The sequence below is a fragment of the Chinchilla lanigera genome, unplaced genomic scaffold, assembly GCF_000276665.1.
Source record: "Chinchilla lanigera isolate Chin_1 unplaced genomic scaffold, ChiLan1.0 scaffold00026, whole genome shotgun sequence".
In the NCBI taxonomy this organism is placed as follows: Eukaryota; Metazoa; Chordata; class Mammalia; order Rodentia; family Chinchillidae; genus Chinchilla; species Chinchilla lanigera.
The window spans coordinates 12,460,073-12,471,767 of record NW_004955427.1 but is presented as its reverse complement, the minus strand read 5'-3'; the positions used below and the strand labels follow the sequence as shown (position 1 = coordinate 12,471,767).

The 11,695-nt window shown below is 40.2% G+C and overlaps 1 protein-coding gene and 1 long non-coding RNA gene across 3 annotated transcripts in view; one reads left to right on the top strand and one right to left on the bottom strand.

Moving 5' to 3' along the window:
• Nucleotides 1-11,351, top strand: part of LOC102024593 — a 16,227-nt gene extending 4,876 nt beyond the window's left edge. For both annotated transcript variants that reach the window (XR_001234408.1, XR_001234409.1), the window contains exons 2-3: nucleotides 8,467-8,604; nucleotides 11,258-11,351. This is a non-coding gene — a long non-coding RNA (uncharacterized LOC102024593). The remainder of the gene's footprint in view (nucleotides 1-8,466; nucleotides 8,605-11,257) is intronic.
• Nucleotides 1-11,695, bottom strand: part of Tmprss7 (transmembrane protease, serine 7) — a 36,397-nt gene that overhangs the window by 11,687 nt on the left and 13,015 nt on the right. Inside the window, exons 8-11 of the mRNA XM_005386381.1 lie at nucleotides 10,052-10,182; nucleotides 9,312-9,424; nucleotides 4,271-4,377; nucleotides 1,050-1,186 (exon numbers count right to left, since the gene is read on the bottom strand). Of these exons, the coding sequence (XP_005386438.1) occupies nucleotides 1,050-1,186; nucleotides 4,271-4,377; nucleotides 9,312-9,424; nucleotides 10,052-10,182 (488 nt within the window). The remainder of the gene's footprint in view (nucleotides 1-1,049; nucleotides 1,187-4,270; nucleotides 4,378-9,311; nucleotides 9,425-10,051; nucleotides 10,183-11,695) is intronic.

Genomic DNA, 11,695 nt, shown 5'->3' with positions numbered 1-11,695 from the left:
TGCCCCAAAATATATTAATAATCACCAATCTTATAACAAGCCCAGGATTCCTATTTCCTACCTCTCTGTCCCTCATCTTTTCCACTATAATCAGGCTCCTCATCAAAAGTCCATTTCCTGCCTGGGTCTAAAGCATTAATCCCAGACTTATAGGTGAATATTATAGCAGGAATAAATCTTGCCTCCTCTTGTACAAAATAATGGGAATGGTCAGCTACTGGCATAATGACACATGGTGGAGTTAACAGGTCATCTGCAGGAAAACAATTGCAGTTTGAAAGAACAATTAAAGCAGATAGCTCACTACCCCTGCGTCCTTGCTGGAAATTACAGTATTCTGGCATTCAGAGTATAATATTCTAAGTCCAGAACAAGTATTTTGGGACTGACAGAGGACACGGCCCACAGGATCTTTCACTCAAGTCACATTCTGATAGACTTCTCAGTGAGTAACCTTTACTTTTCCTCTTTGCAAACATGTCTAGAATTTCTCAAACAAGTCATTATGCACACTCTTTCGCTCTAGTGACTCTGCTAGGCTATTTCTGTCCTGCTAACCACTTCCTGACCACTGTTCTAGTGGTTTCGAGGTCAACTCAGGCTCAACATTCTGAAGGCTGATACTTGAACTCAGTCGACCAGCTGCCCCATGTATCATAAGCCAAAGAGAACCAAAAGTGTTTTCCTCGGATTCACTTAGTGTTGGTGTAAACTTCGTATTTCCAAAGAACTATGGCTAGCAAGAAACACAGTGAACCGAGAAATGGTCTAATTCTGTATTTTTGAAATGATGTGAGAAATTATATTTCAACTAGAAGTCAGTATCGTCCAAAAGTTAAACTATTTTCTACAATTTACAATAGAGCAACAATATATAATTATCTACTTATATTTATTATCTTTGCATTACATTTTTAAAAATATATACAATAGAAAGTAAGAAAACTGAAGTTGCATTCATTCCTTATATTCTCAAGGTTTAGTATTTCAGTGTTGGCTTACTTTGCACTACTTAGTAAGGTTTTTTAAAGCACATATCACAGGCTTACGTTGACTGATGTTGTAGCTGCCATATTCTACCAGAAGTGGCTTGTCCGAAAGCCTTGAACTGCACTGGAGTTGAATGTGAACCAGTGGGCTGGGCACACGGAAAATCGTCTGATGATCCACGTAAGAGCCACAGTACCTGAGAACACACAGACAGGAGGGCTTGCAGCTTGAGGGCCTGTCCACTGCATTCCTATTGACAGTGAATTCACTACAACTTTGGTCAGCCAGATTTCAGAAGCAGGGATGTGTATGGCAGAGCTAACAGTAGTTATCCGGCCCAGGCTAGGGAACTATGACCCAGTAACTTTTGCTCCTCCAATTTCCCCCCCTACTAACAGAGCAATCATTGTACTATCCACTCATGGCTTTCCTCACCAACAGCTATAAACAGAGCAAATGACTGAATGCTTCTAGTCCTCTTTCCTCTTTCAGTTAAAAAAAATTCTAGTAAGAAGAATTGCACAGCAGAGTGGAATGCTTGAGCTGAGGTTGAAACTATGCTAAGAATTCTATCAACACTTGAAGCAAAAGACAGCAACATCATTTCCGTCTAAATTGAAATTTAATGTGCATTTCAGGGCTTGTCCTTGGCAAAGTTTTAAAGAAGTACTGTCTCTCTGTAATATTCCCCTACCTTCATTTTTTTCCCTTTACATCTCATCGTCTGATGCCACCAGGGTTTCCATTATCCTTTTTAGAAAATGTCCCTCTGGTGAATAAGTCTTACTATATGAGCCCTGTGGCTCAATGGAGTACAAATTATATTATATTGCAGGCTCATAAAATAGACTATCCGCCACCCCAAGTGGGCAAGGCTTTTTCCAGGATGAAACCTACAACATCTCCATGGGAACAGAGAGCAAACACAAGGCTTAGGAGTGACATCCTCCTCGGAACCCATAAACACCAATCACTCCAGATCCCCAGGGCGCTTGGAGACCATATATGTCCCATAGATCAGAGACTGGTGTTTAGGAGCACAGGTAGTCTATGGTTGTAAAGCTAGAGACGGGGAAGCATTCACATGGAATTCAGGAAGTATTGAAACAGGCTGGAACTCAGAGAGTGATGGACTGGTAGGCCAGCTCCTGGGATAAGAGAATGCAACAGCTGTAGATGGCCACTTGGCCAAGTGGGAGGCAGAGGCTGAGAGACCAGGCAAGCTTTTGAGGCCAGTCTACTCTAGTCAGTCATCTTGGTCTTGGAATCCTATGCTCTGAAGACATGATGATTACGTCATCTGCATCTCACAGTGACTTCCCTCCTGGGCATTAACATTCTGTATTTTCTTGCAAAGATGAGCCCCACTGGGATGTGCTGAGGAAGAATCAAGCACAGGATCTTCTCATCCATGCTTGGGGTAGATTGCAAAGGACAACATTATACAATGGGGTGTAGTGGTGGCTTACAGAAAGAACGTCTAAAAATGCAAGGGGGGTGTAAAATCCAGCCAGAACAGTTTACATACATAGACATATAACAAGTAGGGAAAGTGAGACGTAAAGAAGGGAAGCAACATGTTAAAGCTCAAATGTAAGCAAGTGGAACCAGGATTTGGACACCAGTTGTCCTGGTGCTATAACCTGGCATTTTTAGGGAAGGAAGCAAGAGATAGAGGGAGTGGGGAAAGCGGGAAAGGAGAAGGGGATATTAAAGAAATAATATGCATTATGTGCATGTCCCAACTCCCCAGGATGAATGTCATCATTAGGTACTGCAAACACATACTAATAACAATTAAAATTTTTTTAAAAACCCACTGTGGCACTTTCTAGCTTGCCAGAAGCCCTTCTTTTCAGGTTTTGCTCTACTGAAGTTATAAAAAGGCTATTATTTCTTTAGGGTTCAAACACTGCATGCTAGCTGCCCTGAGCATTCACACCTTAGCTTTAGAGCTCCAGTTCCCTTAGGCCGACTGCTCAACAAGGTGATTACTTCAATTAGAGCCTTTCCTTTCCAGATGGATAGGACTGATAAATCAAGGGCTTGGTATTTTAAATTCAAGAGAACAATCAGCATGGAATACACCTGATAAGATTACACCTAAAAAATTGGCCCTTCAGGAAAAGTATGGGGCAGAGAGCTTTCTTTCCTGGCATTACTTGGGTGGAAACCCTGCTTCTGCTTGTAGCAACATATCCTGGTGGTGGTAGTTGTTACTTAGGGGAAAAACACCTCTCCTTTTCAAGGCACAGCTCTGTCATTGGCTTACCCCTTCACAAAACATCTGTGTCCTGGACCTCTATTCTGATTAAGTACTAAAACACGGTGTCTTTAAAACCTTAGGGCACATTCTATCGCATCTATCCACCAATGTCATTTACAAAGCAGTCTTGTTACTTACATTAGTAGCTAATATTTGATGTGTATGATGCATTATAGGCCTCAACTGTGCTCTCCAAAGGAGTACAGGCTATATTTTAATAATGGATCCAGGAATGGTTTCAAATATGACACTACCTATTCCATGAATATAGGACCAATGACCATTTTGCAGATTGTCTAAAGGAAATCAAAGGGGACTGACTATTCAGGAAAGCACTTCGAAAAGGAAGATTTCCTTCACGGGGAATAACAATGATCAAAGAATTAGGCAAGTCCTTTACTATCACAAGATTCTTTTGAGAAAATAAACTGAGAAGCTACTTTGCTATTAAAACAGGGCATCCGGTGTATTTGAACATTAATTTAGCCTAATGCCTACTGAATATGTATTAAAGTTTTTAGAAACAAACAAGAGTTTATTTAAGAGTTTAAGAGTGGGGGCTTACTAGATTGATTCAGGAAGCCCAAGAACCTAGATCTCCTGAATTTCTTTCTAATCAGCTTCAACTCATTTGTCATCCTTAGAATCCAGCCAGGCCCATCAGACCTTTCCTATCACACAAGACTGTCTAATGACCTCAAACTCTTGTACCAAAACTCCTATATTTTATTTTCCCTGTGGCTCCAGGACATTGAAAATTTTATCTACCAAATGCTTGTATGAAGTGTAGAAAATACACATGGGTTATCTCCTCAGCATCAAGCAGAGTTAGGCAAAAACCCTAAGACATGGGTTGGAATCCTGTCTCAGTCGCTCAGGAGGCGAGTGGCATTTTGTAGGTTCTTTATTCTATCCCTTGGTTTCCCTCTGGGTAAACAGCAACATGCAAACTGGGGCCAGCAGCTCTAGGGGTGAACTTTTCATCAGAGTCCTCACATAATGAAAATCAGTTACATGTGCTCGTTGATTTCCCACCATCCGTGCTCACAGCCTTTTGCACTCTTCTTGGTTATTGAGTAGTTATGGAATTTCAGTGCTATTCCAAGAGTTGACAGGGGAGTCTGAAAAACAAACATCAAGTCAGAAAAATGCAACATCAAAGCACGTGTTTCAGGCTAGAATCTTGTTCACTCTTGTTACTCCTCCCTCAGCTTGTTGTTCTAAAGGTATTTTACTTCTTGTATTTCTTTTCTTCAAAATAAAATAAAATAATTTTTAAAGTTTTTTTTTGCTTTTTTCAGACAAAGTTTTGCTATGCAGTTTAGGCTGGCCTTGAACTCACTTTGTAGCCCATGCTGGCCTCAGACTTGCGGTGATCCTCCTGCCTCAGCCTCCAGAGTGCTGGGATTACAGGAATATTGTGATCAAATTTATGAATATTTCACTGTCACTTGAACATGGGAGTATTCTTTGCTATCCTGAAGTCATCAGCACAGTTAATGTCCTTCTCAGACTCATTTACTGTCCCTTACTATCTCTGGCATGAATCAAGTAAGGTCAAGAAAAGGGAATTAAAACCTATCCAGCCATTACCCGCTTCCCTTTGTACATCCTATACTTTTCGCTTCATAAGCATTAATGCTCTGTCATTTGCTGCATAAATAATGGTCACAGTTAGATCCTGTAGTCCACTCTTTTCACCACTGCAGGTCGCCTGTCTTCCTTCTGGTACTTTCAAATCAGGAATGTTGCCTCCCTGGTTTGTGTGTTGCCTGGCACTAAGATCATGAACACTGCTTTCTTTTTGTCCAGCTTCATTAAGGCACTTTTTCAGTATATTTTGTCTTTTGAAAGTAATAATAAGTTTTACGCAATACTGTGTAACTCAATCCTATTGTCATTTTATTTAGATGAATTTTACCCAGTGACTTTTTTTTTTGGCTTTTTGAGACAGGGTCTTGCTATGCAGTTCAGGCTAGCGTTGAGCTCACTTTGTAGCCTAGGCTGGCCTCGAACTCACAACAATCCTCCTGCCTCAACCTCCTGAGTGCTGGAATTACAGGCGTGCGCCACCATGCCCAGCCTCATTGACTTTTATCTATTTGGTTTTAGTTATGTAACAATTTTATGTGTTATGTTTTCCTGTAAGGTGTGTGTGTGTGTACACTTAAATATAGATACCCACCCTGTACTGCCTACCTTTGAGAGGGAACGAATCAGATACTTCATATTTCTCATTTAAACATCATGACAACCCTGTTAGACAAGTAGCCTAAGTCTCATTTTATAAAGGAAATGCTGAAACTAATAAAAAATGAACGACTTTCTCAAGGTTAGGAAATGCAGATTAGAGGTTCAAACAAGTCCTGCTTTCTCTACAGGACGCTTTCCCCTCAGTCATCATTGCTGCTTGCAAACTGAAACTGACATGCAAAACTCCTCCTAAGAGGACCGGGAGGATCTTAGGTTGGACAAAAGCCCAGAGCTCATGAGCACACATATCAATCTTTTCCCGGGCCTGTCAGATGAACATTTCTTCGCATAAAAAAGGTACAAACTGGGAGTCAGTATCTTAAGTAACAAATGTCCATTTCACAGCATGAAGAGGGGTTCAATGCTGCACATCTGTAATGCCAGCACTCCAGAGGCTGAGGCAGAAGGATCATGTGTTCCAGGCCAACCTGGACTACACTGTGAAATCTTGTCTCAAAAAACCAACAGTTTTAGTGTAAGAACATCTTTCACTACAATTCTCTACCAAGAAGCTTTCTTTGGTGTTTATACTATGTCCTGCTGCTTCAAAATAAAATGGATTTTTATGCACGACCGTGCCTCAATCTTAAATTTCTGTACAGTGAAAGGAAAGAACACTGCCTTCACTGACACGGAGCTGCGCACATTTCTACATGTGCACGGATTGTCTGAAAGGCACTACCAACACCAACCTGCTTGATCATGAATGAAAGGTGCAGTTCCACAGCATGTTACAAGCTCTTCTGACAAATGAACGAAAACAAGTGCACTATTTCCTTATGTGTTCTGTGTTCTCAGTTTCCATTCTCCACCCTCTGCCTTTGCACTGGTAACTTTAAACAAGCAGAGAAAGCAATTCTGATCTGGACCTGTGCAATTTAATTATTTCTCTACTCAGTAATGGCAATGTTTTATCCTTCAGTTACCCCTAACTTGGTAGTGATTGGGTATACACAACCCAAAAGCCCTCCTCAGATGAGCACCGGAAGTTTCTGTGGCAAGATGCCTGCGTATTTCCTTTACAGAAGCAGAGAAAGGGGCTCCCTCCTGTGTGCTCCCACCGCTTCCCTAAGTGAGAGGAGGGAGTGACCTGCAGGGCCCAGAGTATATCTGGTGAGCTAAATCCAACGATCTGTGATAAAACAAGTCAATGCCCTGCTCTATCTGTTCTTCAAGGATTCTGTAACAAAAGGTATTGGTGTAGGGGACGATGACTCTTAGCATATCATTTTAAGATAGAATAATTCTAGTCTTAATGCAAGCCTCAAAATGTGTCTGGAGAAACATCCCAGAGGGTTGTAAAGGGTTAACTTTGCAGTCCTGACTTAGCCCTGGAATGCTTCTCCAAGGACAAAGAACACCCAGGCCCAGATAACCACCTATGACCCTTCCTGGGTTATTTCATCCTTTCCCTGGCCCTAGATAAACATTGTAACCAGAAAGGAAATGTATGGTTATCTAAAGGGGGACATATAGAACAGAGTACAGAAAGTATATATCCTTGTGGATGGGCTCATGACTGGAACCTGACCCGGCAACGTGTGGCCAGGGCTACAACATTCCAATCTATTACCATGGAAACCAAAAATGTATATAAGCTGGGAACAAAGGTAGGTCCACGCCCACGTCCCTGACTTGCAAGTCGGGATGAGAGGTGACCAACAGGTCTAAATTAAAACTTTGTCTGTTCTCTTTGGTCTGTTGCGGAATACAGCCCGAATTTTTGCCGTAACCTTGGAAACCAAAGGCAGCAAAGGGAAGGGAGATCATGTTCAGCTTAGTGATTATTAGGAAGCATAGAAAAGACGATCATCTTCAGAACCCCAGAAAAAGGGTGGAGGCCTAATTTATTTATGAAGCAGTATGATTTTATTTATTTCACCTCCACAGGAGATGGACACGCCTTGCTCTCTGTGAAACGGTGTCGTCACCATTTCGAGCCCTTGACCCGTAGAAACACAGAAAGTGACTTTCTATTCCTATTTACACTCTGACTAAAAAATCCCATCAACAAGGTCTGGGATTTAAATTTTAAGTATATGAGTTATCGTAGCATCATATTGATTTGACATCAAAAGAATTTCAGGCATTTGACAGAGCTCCTGAGAATGGTACCGCTCTTGCTCTGGCTATTGCACTAACACAAGGAGACAAGTCTGCTTTCTGAAGATACGGCAGAGACAGAGAGTTGCTGTCTTTCCTTCTTCCTTTGCTAGCTCTTCTTTCATCTCCTCTTTCTTCACATCTCCCCCCGCCTCAGCCTCACTGATCAGCTGAAACCTTAACACCTTGAAAGTCTGGTGGTAAAAAAGATCCCAGCATCTTTATCTTCTACTTAGTTTGGAGGTGTTTGTGAGAATAACAAATAATTTAAGTCTGTGTATCACCAGGACATCAACACCAAGTATAGATTTGGGGAGAGTAGTGAAATTATTTGAACTATTTAACTGCCTTGGCTGCACACAAGTAATCATACCTGCAGCAAGCACTGCCTGCCCGAGAATCTTTCCTCACCTGTCCCCCTTACTGCAGCATTCGTATCCTACAGGTCTACAAATTTAGTTCCCTCATCTTTCGCAGGTATCTCCATAAAGTTCTCTTGGCAATGAGGCTTTCTTTGGCCATCCTATTTCAGATAATAAAATCCTAACTCATTCCTTTCCAACTTTCTATGCAAGCTGTAAGGCCCCCTTCCCTGCTTTTTCCCCACAGCATTAGTCACCGTGTTACATCCTACACACAACTGTCGCAACTCTGTGAAAAGAACTGGTTTCAGGACTCCAACAACTATCCAGATCGGTGGGTGCTCAAGAGACCTGCATAAAATGTTGTAGCATTTCCATATAACATATACACATCCTCCTGCATACTTTTAAATCATCTCTAGATTACTTATGACACCTAGGGCCATGGAAATGCTGCATGGAAAGCAATACATGTTGTATTGTGTTTTTTAGGGAACAGGGACAAGACAATATCTGCACATGCTCAGTACAATCTGCAGTCAGTTGAATCCACAGACACAAGAAGCACAGATACGAGGGCTCACTGGATGTGTAACTTTTTATTTGTGACCTGTCTCCCTCTACTGGAAGGTAAGCTCCATGAGAGATTTTTGTTTTTGTTTGTGTCCAGTTTCATAGGACATACTCTGAGTCCGGAGTAGTGCCTGAGTACCTAGCTAGTTCATTCAAAACCACACTGATGACACAAACTACATATAATTGCTACTTAGGTCTAATTGCTGTGCTACACAATAATGATTTTAGATGTATACTGAAGGAGCCAAGGTGATACTTTGCCTTATCTTTGTATGATATTATAGTTGAATAAAGCAAAATAGCTTAGCCTAAGATTTAAAAAAGTAATGCCCTAACGCCACAGTGGTACATATTTTATATAAATTTACACTTTTGTTTGTTTACGCACAATATATATTGCATAATCCAACTTATTATTTTTATTATTTCTATAATAAAGTAATCAATAATTGATAAATGAATTCTATCATAATAAAATAATCATTTTATTCTGCAGCAACACCTTTGCATTTTTTATATATACATAAAGCAAGCTAGAGAAATAAGCCCACTGCTAAGAACAGTTAATTTGTCAGTAGAGGGTTCAAATTACAGGAAAATTTTACTTCGTAGTTAATATATCTCGATAAGGTTCAACCTTTATAAAATTAAGTGATATTATTTTTGTAATTTACAAAATAAGGGTAATGAAAATTAACAATAAAATTGTACCAAAAATAGGATAATAGTATTTTCCCAAAATTCTAATAAAACTCGGCTACCTGAAATTTCCAGGTACACTTGCATTTTGGAGGATAGTAGCTTGGATAATATGGACTCGAAATCTTTCCCTCAAAGCCAGGGATTTCTTTGACCAACACTGTGTTTTCACATTCTGAAAAAGATATCCAATCACACACAATGACTTGCAGTTATGAAATTATGCAAAAATACATATCATCCCTTTCTGTGATCACAAATGCACACTTTCTTGATGAACAAGGTGGTATATTTTTTAACTTTTGTTTTTTAAAGAAATAGCACTATACAGATGTTTATGAAATGCTTGCTTTCAAATTCCATGTTTGTTTTCAAATCCTGTATTTTGGCTACAGATCTGTAGGGTGCTATGGCTTTCTTTAAAAACATAGTTCTGAACTCAGCAATACAGGCAGGTAAATGGCAGCTTCTCCAAAAGGGCGGGATATTCATGCAACAGACCTGCTCGCCCAAGCTCCAACCTGCGACAATTTCAACCTCTTTCCTTTGTCCCTCCAACCTGAGAGCTTCCTACATCTCTTACCTTCTTCAGGCTCTCTTTTGTTTTGAATTACCTTTATGCCAATTTACCAGGGCTTATTACATTCACTCTTTCCTTTCTCTTCTGACTGAACCCTGAGTCAATCAGAATAATGACCAATACAGCTAGTTTCACAGCACAGTTTCAGGAAAGATAAGACTAGAGCATCAGAACAAGGATTTCCAAGGGTGATTTTTTTTCTTTAAATTGGAGAAGACTTACTTTGTTCCGGAATGACCTCAAAATAAGCCCGGATTCCTGACAACCTCCGTATGTAAGGTGACTTAAGTGTCACTAACATGAGATTATTCGTAGAAACAAATGACATTAGTGTTTTTGTGGGTTCACAGAGTCTGAAATCAGATAACAAAACAAGGAACATGAATAATAGGCTATTTGAGGAACAGACCTCCGTCTGACATTAACTCCGCACATTTCCACAGCCCTCTGTCCTGTTCTCCTGAATCAGTCTCCACAGCCAAGTCTTTACCAGTGAGTGGCCACAGAGTACTGTAAATGGAATGGAGCTGAAAAAGGCACAGAAATGTTTGTTCAGTAGCTACCACCAAAGGATTCTCTTGGATGCCTATTCCTGGGGCCTCCCTTTAGAGTACAAATAAGGTAAAAAGGCAGGATATGTCATAGTTAAGATCATGGGTTCTGCAGCCAGAATACTGGATCCCAACATCAGCTCCCCCAATGAATTAGATAAAGATGTCAGGCTATCAAGCAACTAAATACAGGGAAGTGCCAGGTTCCTTTCAATGAAATGGTAGTAATAATAATACTGGGCTTCTCAGAGGATTGTGGGGAGGATTAAGTGAGATAATGCTAAGAATATCTAGAAGGATGGAAAGAAACTAGCAGTCATTGAGGAATGAGAGGCAATTTTAAAACTTACTTTTATTACATATCCTTATATAGGGCTGAATCTTTAACAGTCATACTCATCACCAAAATATAATTACATATGCACATACCCCACCAAAATACTGTGACATACATAAACACTATTAAAATAGTAAGGTAATTCACATATTTTTAACAGTGAGTAATAAGTCAGTTTCATTTAATAAAGCCTGTTACTGTAGTATTATAAAGTCATTGAGTATTAAATACCCTTAAACAGTTGTCTATTACTAAGTAAAAATATTAGGATATGGATAAGTACATGTATGTACACTCATATGAAAACATTTATGCTAAAATATGGCAGAAATTTCTTCTGGACAATGAGACTGTAAAGTAATTGATGTGATTTTCTCTAACAGACCTTATTTTCTACAACAAACTTCTGTTATCTTTGTAGTAAGAAAAAAAAGTTTTACTAATGCTCCATAATCATCATAGAATATTTACACTTGAACAGTAGACTTCACTGTCACTGCAATAAAAGTAAAATTAACCAAAACTATCTGTTATTTTTAGATAGATTGGCTAAAGTTCCTGCTTTCCTCATTTTGAGAGACTGTGTGCTATAAATGCCAAACAAACATCAAATCCGCCGCGCTCTGGCAAAGGTACAAAAATATAAGGGTGCAAAATAGGCAGAGGTCAGCCTTTAACTCCATAAGTGTACTGTTATGGTTTGTGTCTGGATGTCCCCAAAAACCCTCATGCAGTCATGGGGTGGGCTTCTAGGGTTTATGATTGACTCATGGTCCAATGCTAGGATTATGGGTGTGAGTGCTGCACTCGCCCTGGGGCGGGTATTTTGCATACAGTATAAGGGAGGGAAAGAGGCTGCTTGCTGCTCCTCCACTTGCTTTTGCTGTCTTCTGCTACCATGAACTGTTGCCTTTGGCCATGTGCCACTCAGCCTTGGAGCCAGCTGAGTATGGACTGAAACCTCCACCAACCATGAGC